Source organism: Lithobates pipiens, unplaced genomic scaffold (assembly GCF_037356315.1).
Source record: "Lithobates pipiens isolate NorthernLeopardFrog02 unplaced genomic scaffold, aLitPip1_a1.2 Scaffold_10, whole genome shotgun sequence".
In the NCBI taxonomy this organism is placed as follows: domain Eukaryota; kingdom Metazoa; phylum Chordata; class Amphibia; order Anura; family Ranidae; genus Lithobates; species Lithobates pipiens.
In genome coordinates this window covers 77,401,481-77,419,584 of record NW_027507686.1, presented here as the reverse complement: position 1 = coordinate 77,419,584, position 18,104 = coordinate 77,401,481, and the positions used below count along the sequence as shown (strand labels likewise).

General features: G+C 45.0%; 1 protein-coding gene across 2 annotated transcripts in view; it reads left to right on the top strand.

The window, feature by feature from the left end:
• LOC143933042 (uncharacterized) overlaps positions 1 to 18,104 on the top strand; it is a 218,499-nt gene that overhangs the window by 152,254 nt on the left and 48,141 nt on the right. For both annotated transcript variants that reach the window (XM_077455984.1, XM_077455995.1), the window contains exon 7: positions 5,210 to 5,317. In XM_077455984.1, the coding sequence (XP_077312110.1) occupies positions 5,210 to 5,317 (108 nt within the window). The remainder of the gene's footprint in view (positions 1 to 5,209; positions 5,318 to 18,104) is intronic.

Here is an 18,104-nt window from a genome sequence, read left to right as displayed (position 1 = left end):
GCATTATACCCTGTTTTTATGTGAAACCATTTAATTCTCATTAAAGAGTGTTAAAAAAAAATCACTTGGTCCATTTGATTAAAAAATGTCTGCGCATAGTATCTCGATAGTGCCAATTTTCTGGTAAATAGTGTCCCTATTTCTATATTGCAGAGACCGCACTAAATTTGCTTCAGTGCACATTGACTAAGCTAAATGTAGCGCTTACCTCCCAAAGGAACTGCTTGTTGGGTCCCCTGTTGCTGTACTGACGACTCTGCAAATCGCATCACATACTCTGACACACCTGGCGGGGGGAAATACTTAATGCAGATGTACAGATGGTAAAAGAGATATGAAATCACAGCAGCAAGGCGTGTGTGTATATGTGTATATACAGTTGTGCTCATAAGTTTACATACCCTGGCAGAATTTATGATTTCTTTGCCATTTTTCAGAGAATATGATTGATAACACAAAAACTTTTTTCTTTCACTCATGGTTAGTGTTTGGCTGAAGCCATTTGTTATCAATCAACTGTGTTTACTCTTTTTAGATGATAATCACAACATGATCAAAAGTTTACATACCCTGGTGATTTTGGCCTGATAACATGCACACAAGTTGATACAAAGGGGGTTTGAATGGCTATTAAAGGTAACCGTCCTCAGCTGTAAACTGTTTACTTGTAATTGGTGTGTGTGTGTATAAAAGGTCAATGAGTTTCTGGACTCCTGACAGACCCTTGCATCTTTCATCCGTTTCTGGATTCTGAGTCATGGGGAAAGAAAAAGAATTGTCAAAGGATCTGCGGGAAATGGTAGTTGAACTGTATAAAACAAGAAAGGGATATAAAAAGATATTCAAGGAATTGAGAATGCCAATCAGCAATGTTCAACCTCTAATCAAGAAGTGGAAAATGAGGGGTTCTATTGAAACCAAACCACGGTCAGGTAGACCAACTGAAACTTCAGCCACAATTGCCAGGAAAATTGTTTGGGATGCAAAGAAAAACCCACAAATAACTTCAGGTGAAATACAGGACTCTCTGAAAACATGTGGTGTGGCTAAAAAAATACAGCGCTCGCAACAAACAATAAAAGTGAAATCAACAAAAAAGTCCAAATAAAAATCCAAATAAATGCAACTGAAGTGTTAGTCCACAATGAAGTAGGTGCAAAAAATGCTTCACAAACTTGCAGGAGTACACTGAACACCCTCTTTTGCATCCTGTTGTGAGCCTACTATTGGAATCTATCATCTGATGTTTACACCGATCCACCATCTGATGTTTTGACACCAATCCATGTGTGTGGGATACCAATTACAAAGTGGCCCCTGGACTGCAAAGCTGGGGGTCATCCTGTTCTGGTGAGTCGGGATGCAAAAGGGGGAGTCACTGTAATCCTGCAAGTTTGTGAAACATTTTTTGCACCTACTTCATTGTGGACTAACACTTCAGTTGCATTTATTTGGATTTTATTTGGACTTTTTTGTTGATTTCACTTATATTGTGTGTTGTGAGCACTGTAATTTTTTATCCACATTTATCTAAGTGATTAGCACTTTGTTTATAGCAGCTGCATTTCATTATCACTTAGTTGTTTTCATCAGCGCGAGTTTATATTTAGTAATATATTTTCACATGTGGTGTGGCTGTTTCAAGATGCACAATAAGGAAGCACTTGAAGAAAGATAGGCTGCATGGTCGAGTTGCCAGAAGAAAGCCATTACTACGCAAATGCCACAAAGTACCCCGCTTACAATTCACCAAACAGCACAGAGACAGGCATCAAACCTTCTGGCACAGTCATCTGGAGTGATGGGACCAAAATTTAGCTTTTTAGCCACAACCATAAACACTGCATTTGGGGAGGAGTCAAAAAGGCCTATGATGAAAGATACACCATTCCTATTGTGAAACACGGAGGTGGATCGCTGATGTTTTGGGGATGTATGAGCTACAAAGGCACAGGAAATTTGGTCAAAATTGATGGCAAGATGAATGCAGTATGTTATAAAAAAAATACTAGAGGAACATTTGCATTCATCAGCCAGGAAGCTGCACATGAGACATACTTGGACATTCCAACATGACAATGATCCAAAACACAAGGCCAAGTTGACCTGTCATTGCCTACAGCAGAATAAAGTGAAGGTTCTGGAGTGGCCATCTGTCACCTGACCTCGGTATCATTGAGCCACTCTGGGGAGATCTCAAACGTGCCCAAGAATTTAAAGAAACTGGAGGCTTTTTGCCAAGAGCAATTTACAGCTGTACCATCTGAGACGATAAAGACCCTCATCCACAAATACCACAAAAGACATCAAGCTGTTATTGATGTTAAAGGGGGCAATACACGGTATTAAGAACTGGGGTGTGTAAACTTTTGATCAGGGTCATTTGGGTAGTTTCTATTGTGATTATGATTTAAAAAGAGTAAACAGTTGTTTGATAATAAATGGCTTCAGTCAAACACTAACCATAAGTGAAAGAAAAGTTTTTGTGTTATCGTTCATATTCTCTGAAAAATTGCCAAGAAATTATTATTATTATTATTATACAGGATTTATATAGCGCCGACAGTTTACGCAGCGCTTTACAACATTAGGGTAGACATTACAATACAATTCAAGACGGGAAATCAGAGGGCCCTGCTCGTTAGAGCTTACAATCTAAGAAATCATAAATTCTACCAGAGTGTGTAAACTTATGAGCACAACCGTGTGTGTGTATGTATATGTATATGATATATATATATATATATATATATCTATATATGTATGTGTATATATATACTGTGTGTGTGTATATATATCTCAATAAATCAACAGTAGAAATTAATATACTCTACACCACTCCATTGGTGTAGAGGTCAACCCTTATAATAGGGAAAATTGAAACCAAGTAGGTACTATACCTCCTTGACAGTACAGCAGTCTATAATATAATACCCCCCCCCCCCCTTCTTTCTCTGACCAGCTCAGTGGGGCCCAACTCTTGTGTCACAGCACACAGTTTAATGTCACTGTCTCTGTGTTACTTGCAGGTAACACTGTCTCGGCATCTCACCAACTCCTGTGTCAGCAGGTGATTTTCTCTCTGTTCACTGTGTGAAGCACAGCTGGTCAGTGCCCTCGGTGTCTTTCCCATTGGTCAGGCAGCAGACTCCACCAAGATCTGTGGCTTTCTCCAATGTCCCAAAATGTTTGTCTCTCTTAGAGGCAGTGGTGAGCACTCTGCTAGCAGCTAAAGGTGCAATCAGTCCTCCCAGAACAGCCTGCACACTTTTTTCTTAGCGCAGGAAAAGCAGTTGTTAACCTCTTCTTTTGCCCCTGTGCCTTGTTTGATCTGCATTTTTTTTCCTTCTAGCTTGTAGGCAGGTAGCCTACTGTGTATCTAGTTAGCACCCTGGCTTTCCAGGTCAGGAGGAAAGAGTTAATGCTTTGTTGTCTCTCCCTTGTGTGTTTGCGGGCTTTTGTTGGGGTCCAGCCTCCCCCTGTGTTCTATAAAAGGGAAGAGGCCTGGATCTTAGGGGGGAACTCCCAGTAGCACCTGGAGAAACGAATGGAGAACACACACAACTAAAGACTCGCTGGGACCTGTGGTCGGCTCTGGCACAACAATTAGCCGGAACCCTGAAACATGGACTTCTCTGTTAGAGCATTACCAAGCATGAACTTTCCTCTAAGAGTCCCCACATGGGACTTTTTTGCAGCAAATAGAACCCAAACAAGATTAATTTTTGTATAGACTAGAGACTATAGATTTTACACAATCAAATTCCTGGTCTGGTATTAGAATACTATCTCATACTCCCCTAGCAGCGAGTGGCGATATCATATACATAGTCTAATAGTTGCATAGCCACCAAAATGTACAAACGCGTTTCAACTGCATTCAGTCTTCCTCAGGGGATAATACAGTGGAAATATTATATCTTTCAACCAATTATAAAGATATAACGGCAAGTATATGGATCCTAATATATTGGAGAACAATAACCGTAACCATATGCTACAAAATCATCAACTTTAACTCACATAGATGGATGGACCAGATATAAAAACAAAACATTAGTTGCATAATTTTTTTTTATATATATATATATCTGGTCTATCCATCTATATGCAACACATATATCAATGCACGTGTGTAGGATATGGGATGAAGCAGTTTAAAGAGAAAATCCTAATTTTGGTACTGAATACATATGGCTCATCTCTGAGTTGGGAGGCCTTGGCACTACACCTCTCATGTGTCCCTCACTTGACCTTCAATGAGAGAGGGAAAACATGAGGATGTGATGACCAACCACGCACCTACCCTTACAAACACTAAGCCAACTTAGTCTGCCACAGCTATACTTCCCACAATCCTAGCAGTCCACATCCTGTGTGTCTTCCTATTGAGTAGAGGGCAGGTTCAACACTGGATGTGCACAGTTCTGCAATAAGAGTCTCCCCCTGTAGATGTGCCCCTGTAAAAGTCTCCTGTGCTGGCGGCACAGAAAATTGTCAGTTGCGGACTAGGCTACACTAAATTTGCTTTGGTGCACTACAACAACACTAAGTGTGCTTTGGTACACAGTGACAACTTTACATTTTGCATTGATGTTCTGTAAAAATGCATGAAAATAACTCTAAAATAAAGGTGCTTTGGTGCAGAGTGACAGCTATACATTTGCTTTGGTGCTCAGTAACAAAAATGTATTTCCTTTTTAAACTTGCATTTGAAACATTTGTGAAAACCCCCTAACCTGTTTGCTTTACATCAGTATAAAATTGAGCTTCTCAGACCATGTAATTATGCAAATGTAAGCAAAGTGAGGCAGCATGTTCAGTGAACAATACATGGTTTGAACATTTATCATTGGAAATAATACAAACATCCTTTTTGTATACATGTTGCATATACTTGTGTCATTCCAGCATTACATATACACTTTTTACCTGTGCTTGCAGTTTATGTAAAAATGCTTAGAATGGAGGGTTTATCAGTTCCTACTTAGTCCTATAACATTCTATGATAAATCTCCCCTTCTCCAAAATTGACAAAATGTTGACTTAGCGATGTTTAGTTTAATTGTTGGGCACAGGCTAGTCTGTGTAAAACATGGCCTACAATGCCTATAGAGGGCATCTTGTTTGTTACCTGACAAAGTTTGCTTTAACTTTATATTTCGTGAACTGTGAATTGATATCCTTTAATTTTCTATATATCTCACAGATGTATCGCAGAGTGTACAAAGGGATCCCTTTACAAGTCAGGGGGCAGGTCTGGTCACTGCTTTTGGATGTTGACACAATGAAGTCTGAAAATGGGGGGAAATATGAGGTATGTTTTTTTTTTATTTATTTTAAACATTTTTAAACATTTCCTGAATTAATCTTTTTTTTTCCTTTTTTACCTAGTCAAACATTCATTCTATTTCTGTGGGTAAATTATAGCAAGTATTTTTAAATAAATAATAATTTACATAATGAATAGGTTCCTTAATTGTATCTGTGAATTCCATTCAACATGACTGAACAACCTTTGTATGTCGTGCAATATCGAAGATGAAAGGGTTACATTATTTACGTCTTTGAGCACATGGTCAGTATGCTGGCAAACACTTAGCGCAGATTATATGTAGAAGACCGCCTCCCTGTGGTAGAATGTGGGTCTCTACAGTATAAATAAAATAGCAATCCTCTATATGTGGCAGCCACAGTTCTATACTACAAATATAACAAAAAATGCGCATGAAAAAAAAAAATATATATATATATATATATCTATATATCTATATATATATATATATATATCTATATATATATATATATATATATCTATATATATATAGATAGATAGATAGATATATTTATTTATTTTATATATTATGTTTGTTTTCCCTATTCTAAATTGCTATAGTATGTTTGCAGCTGACTGCCATCTCTACCCAAAAACTGAAACACTGCTATCTGCTTTTCTTATGCGTCTTTAATAATTGCTGGTATGTTAATTTTGCTTAACAGTCTATAGACCTGTCCACATTACAATGCTTTATCTCCCTTGTCTTACCCAGAATTATGGCCCGTTTAACTTTAGTGCCCTCTTGCTAGTCTGTTTCTGAAGTAAGAATTTTGCCCTGTTAAACGGCCAACCTTTATTACCTCTTGATTGCTAATTGAAATTCACCCCTCTCAGTATAAATATAATCTTCTTTTGGGGGAAGCATCTGCAGGGGGCACATTTGCAACTGGGGCTCTTTCTCAAAGTGGGGCTATTTCTATAAGTGGGAGCACTTCTGACTCTGCACTTCAGCAAATGAACACAAGAAAATACTTTGAAAAACACCAGACAGACATTAGGTGACCTTGTTTACCATGCACGCTCTACCACTCCTTTTGACAGCTGTGTCCTCTATCCTTAAACTATCTCTTCTTCACCCCTCTTCTTCCCCCGCCCGCCCCCCCCCCCCCCCCCCCCCACAGCATATATATATCATCCTCACTTCTGTCCTCTCCTTATTACTGCACCCACCAACTCCTGCTAATTCTAAATCCATACACACTAAAAATCTTCAAGACCCTGGGCCATGTCCTTTCATATAAACCCCACTCCCATATTACCTCCCTCACTGTCCGGCTTCTCCTAACCTCTGGAGATATATCCCCAAACCCCTGGCCGGCCATCATTTAACTGTACCCCATGCACCGATCGCCCTGCACCCTCTAGCAGCAGCCGCAATCAACACAATTTAGTTCCCATTTCTAGTCTTCCCAAGACCAGACTCCCTTTCTCTTGTGCCCTTTGGAACTCTCACTCTGTCTGCAACATATTCACCTCTCTCCATGACCTCTCCCTCTCTTCTGGCATCTTCCCCAACACTATTTTGTACTCCTATTCATGGACCACTATGCTGCCTTAGATACGATTGACCACCACCTCCTCCTCAAAAACTCCACGCCTTTGGTCTCCGTGACTGCAGTCTTCACTGGTTCTCTTCCAACTTATCCAACCGCACCTTTAGCGTTTCCTACAACTCTACTTCCTCTTCTCCTCTTCCTTTCACAGTGGGGTCCCCCAAGGTTCTGTTCTTGGACCTCTCCTATTTTCAATCTACACCTCCTCCCTGGGTCAGATGATAGCCTCCCATGGCTTCCAATACCACCTCTACGCTGACGACACCCAAATCTATTTCTCTACCCCTTAGCTCACTCCCTCTGTCTCCTCCCATATCACTAATTTACTATCAGATATATCAGTGTTACACCACTGCCTCAAACTCAATCTATCCAAAACCAAACTTATAATCTTTCCTCCCCCATATGCCCTTTCCCCTGATCTCTCTGTCAAAATCGACGGCTCGACTAAGTCCATCCCCACAAGCCAAGGTTCTAGGTGTAGTCCTGGACTCTGAACTCTCTTTAACCACTTCAATAACGGGTACTTAGACACCTTCCAGGCCAAGCCAATTTTTAGCTTTAAGCTCTGTCGCAATTTGAATGACAAATGCGCGGTCATGCTACACTGTACCCAAACAATCTTTTTATCATTTTGTTCGCACAAATAGAGCTTTCTTTTGGTGGTATTTGATCACCTCTGCAATTTTTATTTTTTTGCGCAACAAATAAAAAAAGTCAGAAAATTTTGAAAAACACATTTTTCTTTGTTTCTGTTGATGGGCACTGATAAGGCGGCACTGATGGGCACCGATGAGGTGGCACTGATGGGCACTGGCACTGATGGGCACTGGTATGCGGCACTGATGGGCACTCATAGGTGGCACTGATGGGTACCTATGGGTGGCAGTGATAGGTGGCACAGGTGGACACTGATGGACACTGATGGGTGGCATTGCTGGGCATTAGTCATTGTATCTGTTACTTTATGGTGCTGGTCAGTGCCCATTTGTGGGCACTGATTGGCACAGATTGGGCACATGTGGATGGCCATGGGGTAAATATCTGGCCATTCACAGGTTGCCCACTTCCCTGGTGGTCCTGGCAGCTTCCCTGTCAGACGCGAGTGAGGAAAAGCTGATCAACTGCTTTTCCTGTTTACATCGTGATCAGCCGTGATTGGACACGGCTGATCAGATGGTAAAGAGTCTCTGTCGGAGGCTCTTTACCGAGATCAGTGTAGCGGTGTGTCAGACTGACACACAGCTCCACCGATCGCGCGATGCACGCCCCCACAAGCGTGAGGCGGCTGTTATCCTGAAGGATGTCATGACGCCCAGTCAAGATAACTGAACCACCACCTGGCCATCGTTTTGCTATAGGCTGGGTGGAAAGTGGTTAAGCACCACGTCCAATCACTGTCCAAATCCTGCTGCCTCAACCTCTGCAACATCTCCAAAATATGCTACTTTCTAACCAATGACGCAACAAAGCTCTTAATTCACTCGCTGGTCATCTCTCACCTCAACTACTGCAATTCCCTTCTCATTGGCTTACCTCTGGCACAGGCAGTACAACCCATCCAGGGTGGCACATCAATACATGCCATTGCCAGAAGGTCTCAAGAGCATGGAGGAGATACCAGGAGAAAGGTAGTTACTCTAAGAGAGCTGGACAGGCCCGTAGAAGGTCCTCAACCCATCAGCAGAAACTGTATTTTCTCCTTTGTGCAAGGAAGAACAGGATGAGCACTGCCAGAGCCCTACAAAATGACCACCAGCAGGCCACTGGTGTGAATGTCTCTGACCAAACAATCAGACTTAATGAGGGCGGCCTGAGGGCCCGATGTCCTTTAGTTGTCCCTGTGCTCACTGCCCAGCATCATGGACGTATGGCATTTGCCATCAGACACCAGAATTGGCAGATCTGCCACTGGTGGCCTATGCTTTTCACAGATAAGAGCAAGTTCACCCTAAGCACATGTGACAGACGTGAAAGGCTCTGGAGAAGCCATGGAGAATGTTATGCTGCCTGTAACATCGTTCAGCATGACCAGTTTGGTGGTGTGTCAGTAATGGTCTGGGGAGGCATATCCACGAAGGGATGCACAGACCTCTACAGGATAGACAATGGCACCCTGACTGCCATTAGGTATCAGGATGAAATCCTTGGACCCATTGTCAGCCCCTACGCTGGTGCAGTGGGTCTTGGGTTCCTCCTGGTGCACGACAATGCCCGGCCTCATTTGGCGAGAATATGCAGCCAGTTCCTGGAGGATGCAGGAATTGATACCATTGAATGCCCCCCACACTTGCCTGACCTATATCCAATAGAACACCTTTGGGACATTATGTTTTGGTCCATCCGATGCCACCAGGTTGCACCTTAGTCTGTTCAGGATCTCAGTGATGCCCTGGTCCAGATCTTGGAGGAAATACCACAGGACACCATCCATCATCTCATTAGGAGCATCCCCCGACATTGTCAGGCATGTACACAAGCAGGTATGGGCCATAAAAACTACAGAGTACCATTTTGAGTTGCTGCAATGAAATTTCAGCAAAATGGACTAGCCCGCTGCATCATTTTTTCTATTTGATTTTTGGGGTGTCTTTGAATTCCGTCCTCTGTAAGTTGATCATTTTTAATTTCTCTTTCGTTCATCGACGGACACTTCGCCTCCTTAATCTTAAACATTAGGCAGAACAAAAAACACCTGGCTATGCCCATGGGCTGTCAGTATATAGCCCCCTCCCTGCTCTAGGTATTCAGTTTATTTCTTTCTAGCCGGGAGTAAGGACCTAGCATGATGGGATCTTTTGGTCCTAGCAAATTTTACTTTTTGTCTTTCTTCCATGAATTTTCTCCTGGAAGATCTGCAATCAACTGCCAGGCCGGGCGCCGGGCTGGATAATCTAGATCTAGTGGTCTCCCCAGTCCAGCGAGCACATGCTGACCGCAGCTACGCACTAGGTCGGCCACAACATAGCCTCAAGGGACAGAGACCGGCCTGTGAGTTAAACGTCTGGGTCGCATACGAAAGGACTCTGGTCCGAGTTGCAGTGGCCCCTTCATTGGCGAGGAGTTCTGTCTGGAGGTTCACTCTCACCATGGATTGGTAAGTACAGTCTGCCCTTTCCCCCTTTGTGTGGTTTGGGGTGGACACGGGTACCCTCCAGGGATGGTCGGACCTGCCTGCAAGATGCCTTCTCCCATCCTAAAATCCCTTACTTAAACTGAGCTTCCCCCTCCCCATGGATTGGTGGGAGTCCCAGGGCAGGCAGCAGAGACCCCTGGGGGTCTCCCCCGCCATTCCCCTTCTGGGTGGTGTCTGTCCTATCCTGGCGGTAGGGGGATTCCAGTACAGAGGGTGCAACGGAGACCCCTAGGTGCATGCCCTGCTGTGTGTGCAGTGTGAGGTAGTGTGCCGTTTGGGGGTCCCAGTCCAGAGAGCACAGCAGTACAGAGTGCACAGTGGTGTCCCCTTAAATGTTCACCCTGTCTGGTAGAGTACAGTACCGTTTTGGAAAGGGGTCGCCTTGCAGAGGTCGCAGCGATGTTGAAGGCACAGAGAGGATCCTGGCAGCATGCTTCAGCATGTCAAATGGCCGACGGCCATGTTTGGGTGGTCCAATGACATCACGGTGGCCATTTACCCTTTGGTCTGGCTGGTCTCCAGCCGACAGCCATGTTTGTGTAACCAATGATGTCACGACAGCCATTTTTCATTAGGCTAGTGAGATGCTAGAGATGGCCGGAAACCTTGTGTAGATGCCAGAGCTCCTCCTCTTCCTCCCCTATGCTTCTCTTCCTGACCTGGGATATATGAAATGGACGCCAACATTGGTGTTGCTGGGTCCGAATTGCAGCGATCCGCCGTTTGGGGGGAGTCTTTGGGGGTCCTTGTGTATCTCCCTCTCTGCTGATAGGTACCCTGGCCATTGTGGTGACCCTTAGTGGTGCCAAAGTTCCTTTTGTACTACAGGGTCTTCTTTCCTATGGCGCCTCAGGGTCACATCTCATCCACTGATCCCCTCATGGTGGTGGCAGGTCCCTCAGAACCCCAGCTTCCCATGGTTGTGCTGACCGCGGTCCTTGAGTCAGTGGTATCCCGGGTGAAAGTAGCATGTAGGCAGAGACCCAGGAGGAAGCGTCCCTTGCCTTCCCCTGCTCAATCTGTCTCATCGGATTCTGAGCCTGATGCTGCCAGGGATGTGGCCTGTCCAGGGGGGTTTAAAATATCGCCCCCTGACCCATCCGATAGTGAGGATGAGTCCTCTGCCGTCTCAACAGTGAGTGAATAAGCGCTGGAGGACACACTTGTTACTGCGGTGCAGGAGACTCTAAAGAGGGAGGATGCGGCTGACAGGGCCACAGATGTGGCTGTGTCCTTTGTTACGTATAAGTCACCTCACACACCAAGGGTGTTTCCTTATTTGCCTTATTTTGATTGGTTGCTCCCATTCCTTATAGGTAAACCTAAGTCACCCTTTGTGGTCTCCAAACGTTTCTCAGTACATTACCCCTTTGAAGAATCACTTTTAAAAAAAGTGGACTACCCCACCAGTGATGGACTCTCCTGTTTCCAGGTTGAATAAAGCAACCCTGATCCCAGTAGAGGAATCCCTGTCCTTTAAGGACCTGGCTGACAGGAAAGCGGAGGCTGTGGCACGCAGCATGTTTACTATGGCTGGGTCGGCATTGCGTCCAGTCTTGGCCTCGGCCCTGGTGTTGCTAACTGAATGGGCCAAACTTTTGCGTCAGGGCCTGGGTAGTGGGCAGGTTCCCACTGCTTATGTTGATTTAGCAGACCAGTTGGTTCATGGGCTGCAGTATATTTGTGATGCAGCCTTGGATGCAGCTCCTGCGCTGTCCAAGCTTTCTGTTTCAGCGGTGGTGATTAGACGTGTGCTGTGGCTTAAGAATTGGTTAGCAGATCAAGCCTCTAAAAAAGCTCTCATTGATCTGACCTTTCAAGTCCTGTTTGGGGCTACCCTGGATGACACCATTAAGGGTGTTACAGGGGGAAAGAGTACCTTCCTGCCTCAATTAGGAAAAAGGAGCCTTGTCACAGATGGGGGGCCTTCCTTCTCAGTCCATAAGAAATTCTTCTGGGCTTCTGGGACTGCAGATAAAGGAGATCTCTCAAATCTTCTGGAAGTTCCAAGCAATCTTGGTCTGGTAATCCTAGAGCAGTCATCTCCAGATCCACAGACAAGACTCCTTCAGCAAGAAGGTCTGCCCTCGCCCATCGCTGGGGTGGGAAGACATCTTCGCTGGTTTCCAGATTCATGGACCTCCTTCTTGAGTGTCAAGGGGGTCCACTAATTGAACCTTTTGGGGGTACCAAAGAAGTAGGACAGAATTTGTCCACTCCAGGGGGGGGGGGCTGTGTCTCCTTGTGTGGGTATAATTCCTGTAAAGGTTCGGGTGACGTCCGAACTACCCAAGGTCACCTCTAGCTCTGTCCAGGGAATTGGGCTAGCTGGGTCTGACTCTGGAGTGAATGCTGACTAGGTTAGTAGTTTTTCTTCTCAAACGTTGGCCCCTTCAGCAGGTTCAGTTCAACGGGAAGTAACTGAGGCTCGTGGCAATTTCACAAGTTCTGTGGTAGACGCCACAGTTGTCCTAGTGCCACTGCGGGGCCAACACCTCCCTCTTCTGTGGTGCCTGTGAAGGACCAAAGGCGAAAGTCTTCTGGTGGCCATAAACGGTCCCTTGGAAGCTACCTCTCAAAGAGGACCAGTTGTACCGAGGGCTGAGCTTCCATCCTGCTTTACAGTAACTGGTTTTAATGGCCTAGCCAATGAAAGCCAGGTACTGAGAGATAAAGGTCTGTCGAGATCAGTGATCCCTGCTATGGTAAAGGCGAGGAAGTCGACTTCTAGTAAGGTATACCATCATACGTGGAAAGCATTTCTACATTTCTTGGTGACGATTGACGTTGATGTTAATCCTCGATCCTTTTCTGTGGCTTGGATCTTAGCTCTTCTTCAACAGGGTGCTGAGCAGCACCATCAAGGGCCAGATATCTGCCTTGTCAGTCTTCTTTCAGCGCCCCCTAGCCACTCTTTAGGTCGTACCTTCGTTCAAGGAGTCCGACATGTAGCTCCATCTGTGCAGTCTCTTTTGCTGCCATGGGATTTAAACCTGGTGCTATCGGTTCTCCAGAAACCTCCATTTGAGAATATTTGGGAGATTCCCTTACCTACGTTGACCCAGAAGGTGGCATTCTTGGTGGCCATTACCTCAGCGGGCAGGGTTTCGGAGTTGGCGGGATTATCCTGTTGTAGTCCCTATTTAGTACTCCATAGGGATAAAGTGGTTCTTGGTACCTGTCCCTCATTTCTGCCCAAGGTTGTCTCTGACTTCCATTTGAATGAGGACATTGTGTTTTCCGTCCTTGAATCCCAAGCAAGCTCATCCCAAGGAATTTACTTTGCATACCTTGGATGTGGTTAGTGCGATTTGGGTGTATCTGGTAGCCCCTGAGTCCTTCTGGAGGTCAGACTCCCTTTTTTTGGTTACACAGGGACCAAGGAAAGCCCTGGCGGCTTCGGTTACCATCTCCAGGTGGATCAGACAGACTATGACTTAAGCCTATTCTATTAAGGGTCGGGCTCCTCCTTTCCCTGTCACAGCGCATTTTACTCGGGGGCTTAGTGCTCCTTGGGCCTTCCGTCATCAAGCAGCCATATCACAGGTTTTCAAGATGACCACTTGGTCGTCCGTACATACCTTCACTAACTTCTATAAAGTAGATATTTTGGCATCTGCGGGTGCTTCTTTTGGTTGCAAGGTTTTGCAGGCTGCTGTTGAAGAGGGGGTTCTCACTTGAGGAGTGTTTTTTCTTTAAAAAAATGTTATTTCAGATGGGGCTCCTGTGACCCGGTTAAGACTCCTGTGTCTTGGTTAGGGCTCTTTTGGTTAGCCTTGGGTTATTTTGCCCACCCCTCATTTTTCTTTGGCACTGCTTTTGGACATCCCAGTGGTCAAGATTAAGGAAGCACTGTGTGCGTCGATGAACAAAAGGGAAAATTGGATTTTTGTACTCGCCATAAAATTCATTTCTCTGAGTTCATCGATGGACACTGCACCCACCCCTCTATGGAGTTTTTGATACTTCTATTACTGCTTGCTACTAAACTGAATACCTAGAGCAGGGAGGGGGTTATATACTGACTGAGGACAGCCTATGGGTGTAGCTAGGGTTTTTCTGTTCTGCCTAGTCCTACTCCTGCAGAGGTAATATAACCCAATGCTCAAGATTAAGGAGGCGCTGTGTCCGTCAAATTCAAAGAAATGGATTTTGAGTACAAAAATCCTATTTTCCATCAAACGATATGGCATCCTTTCATTCCTAACACATTACCCAGTCCATATCAGTATAGATATCTAGCTTGATATTTTTCCCCATTGAGATCTGATGTGTGTTTAAAGTGTTCCTTTTTTTTTTTTTTTTTTTTAGCAGTGCCCTTTTGACACACCAACGGGAGACTTGCAGCTTTTCTATATAGCAGCTGTCCTGTCGTTTTTCCTTTCCCTTCTTTCCTCTTGTCCAGTCGCAGATGCTTTGTGTTTTCTAAACCCATTCACAAAATGTGTGCTACAGTGGGTATAGAAAAGAATCACCCCCCCTTAATGTAATCACATTTTGTTGCTTTGCAGCCTGAAATGAAGACAGACACCATTTTTGTTTTATCCAGCTGTTTTTGCTAGTGCTACTTGTAACATCCAAATGAAAGGTATAATATCTACAGCAGAAGAAAAAAAATCAAAAACAGAATCAATGAGTTGGAAAAAGGGTCACCCTCTTATGTTTGTATTATGTTGGAGCACCTTTTGCTTTAATTACAGCCTTTAGTCTGTTGGGATATGTCTCTACTAACTTTGCACATCTAAACTGTACAGTAATTGCATAATCTTCTTTGCAGAACTGCTCAAATTCAGTTAATTTTGATGGTGACCACTTGTGACTTCAACTAATTCCACAGATTTTCAATGGTTTTTAAGTCTGGGCTCTGACTAAGTGTCAGGGCTGGCTTAGCTCTCTTCTCTTTCCACAGTTACCAGCTGTTCCCGATGATGCTCGTCTGATCTGCCTATTTAAAGCCTTCCAGCTCAATTTTTCCTTTGCCTTTGCGTTGGTCACATCACAAGGAACCATCTCCTGCTGTTTGTTTCAAGACTGGCTTGCTGACATCCTTCCTGGCTTCTTATCCTGCTTGCAGTTGCTCTCCTTGGATCCCTGACTCCTTGCTTGGCTGATTACCCGATCTGGTTAATGAACTTTGGACTGGCTGACTACCCGATCTGGCTACTGGACTCTGGCTATGCTTGACTATGCTTTTTTCTATTTACCTTTTTATTTTTATTAATAAACAAGTGTGATTTGATTAAACTTCTGTCTCAGTCTGTTTCATGGTTTCTGTCAGTACGTGAAGGCCATGAATTCAGAAGATACAGTCAATCCACTTGTTGGTAATATTTTTTCCAGATTGGATGAGCAAGATCACTGCATGGATCAGTTTGCCTTGGCGTTACAAATGCTCCTGAATCGCACGGCTCACCTGGAATCCCCCACGGTGGCTGCTCTGGTACAACCTGAGTCGCAGGCCGTCCTTGCTGCTGCACCAGTCTCTGTGCAGGCACCCGCCTCGAGTATTACCTCTATAAGAGGTATGTCTGGTTCTGCTCCGCTTCCCCAGCTTTTTGGGGGCGATCCAGTTCAATGCGGAGGGTTTCTTAATCAGGTTGAGATATACTTCGGAATACTGCCCCAGGTGTTTCCCACGGACAGAAGCAAAGTAGGTTTCGTGATATCTTTGCTTTCTGAGAGAGCTTTGGCCTGGGCTAACCCTCTATGGGAGATGCAAAAACCTGTTGTCTTGAGTTACCCTCAGTTTGTGGCCTCCTTTAAAAGGGTATTTGACGTTCCCGCACGCTCCGCTTCTGCTGCCAAGTGCCTCCTGTCCATCAGAGTACGAGAACTGTTGCCGACTACGCCATTGAATTCCGTACTCTGGCAGCAGAGGTTGCTTGGAACAATAAGGCCCTCGTGTCTGCTTTTTCTCATGGTCTCTCGGATTCCATCAAGGATGAGATAGCAGCCCGAGATATACCCCCTGAGCTGGAGAGCTTGATCTCGTTTGCCATCCTCATTGACTCCAGACTCAGAGACTTTCTCTTAAGGAGCGGTTGTGGAAGCCTCCTGTACGTTTGCCTCCGAGGTTTGTATTCCCACCCATGCCTCCCTCACCTCCCATGCCTCCTGGTACCGAGTTGGTCAGTGAAGATGAACCCTTGCACCTGGGCTTCACGCGTCTATCTATCTGTGGATGAGAGTGCCTTTAGGAGGGAGAGATTGTGCCTTTATTGTGGCCAGGCAGGTTACTTTTTGAAGTCTTGTCCTACCCATCCAGGGAACGCCTGAACCTTGAGGTCCTGTCATGGACAGACCTTAGGTGGCATTGTTTCGTCCCCAGTTATCCAGAAGGATAAGCCCCTGGTTTTGGTCACCCTTTCTTGGGCTGAGTCGTCCATCGAGATACAGGCTCTAATAGACTCTGGGGCTGCAGGCCTGTTCATTGATGCTGCATTTGTTTCGCAGCACTCGATTCCGCTGCAACTGCGTGACACTCCACTTGCCATTGAGGCTCTTGATGGGAGACCTTTACAGCCTGCCCATGTGACTCATGAGACGATTCCGTTGTCCATAGCCGTAGGGGCTCTTCACCATGAGATAATCCAATTCCAAGTTATTTCCTCACCCAGATTTCCGCTGGTTATTGGTTATCCTTGGTTACAGAGGCACAACCCCTCTTTTGATTGGCTCCGTGCTGAGGTTCTCTCCTGGTCACCACAATGCAGTGAGACATGCTTCCTGAAGGTATCCAAGGTCCTGTGCACCGCTTCACTCCCCTCCCTGCTGGAGGAGTACCGTGATTTTGGCGATGTCTTTGATAAAGGTCAAGCCGGTAGTTTGCCTCCACACCGGCCTTATGATTGCGCAATTGACCTTCAACCTGGTGTCATACCTCCTCGTGGCCGGGTTTACCCTTTGTCGGTCTTGGAGGATAAGGCCATGGAGGAGTATGTTGCTGACGCACTTTCTCGAGGTTTCATCCGCAAATCCTCGTCTCCTGCTGATGCTGGTTTCTTCTTTGTGAAAAAGAAGAGCGGTGAACTGAGACCTTGTATAGATTATAGGGGTCTCAATTGTGTCACGATTAAGAATGCCTACCCGATTCCATTGATTACAGAGTTATTTGACCGCCTCAAGGGAGCAACGGTTTTCACAAAGCTTGACCTGAGAGGGGCATACAATCTTGTGCGTAATAAGGAGGGAGACGAGTGGAAAACTGCGTTTAATACCAGAACAGGCCATTATGAATACCTGGTAATGCCTTTTGGCCTTTGTAACGCCCCAGCAGTTTTCCAGGAATTTATTAATGATGTCCTCCGAGATTTGTTGCAATTGTTTGTGGTGGTTTATCTCGATGATATCCTCATTTTTTCCAAGTCCCTGGAGAGCCACCACACAGATGTGTCGTGTACTTCAGAAACTAAGAGAACAATCTATATTGTAAACTGGAGAAGTGCGAGTTCCATCATGAACAGATTACATTCCTGGGCTACGTCATTTCCACTGCTGTTTTTTTGATGGACCCAGAGAAATTGTCGGCAGTCCTACCGTGGCCTCGACCTGTGGGTTTACGTCCTCTGCAGCATTTCCTGGGCTTTGCCAACTACTATCGGAAGTTTATTCGTAACTTCTCGTTTCTGGTCAAGCCTCTGACTGATATGACCAGAAAGGACGGTAACCCACAGAGTTGGTCTCCAGAGTCCATTAAGGCCTTTGAGACTCTCAAGGCTGCCTTTGTTTCTGCTCCTGTGTTGGCACATCCTGATCCTGTTGCCTTTTATCCTAGAAGTTGATGCTTCTGAGACTGGAGTTGGCACCCTTCTGTCTCAACGTCCTAACTCTGAGAGCGCTATGCATCCATGTGGCTATTTTTCCAAGAAATTGTCACCTGCTGAATGCAATTATGAGATTGGTTACAGAGAGCTGTTGGCGATCATTTTAGCCCTGAAAGAATGGAGACCTCTCCTTGAAGGTACCACTGTGCCCGTTCTTATTCTTACTGACCATAAGAATCTTACATTCTTGTCTGAGGCTAAGCGACTCTCTCCCAGAAGGGCGCGATGGGCTCTTTTCTTGTCGAGCTTTAATT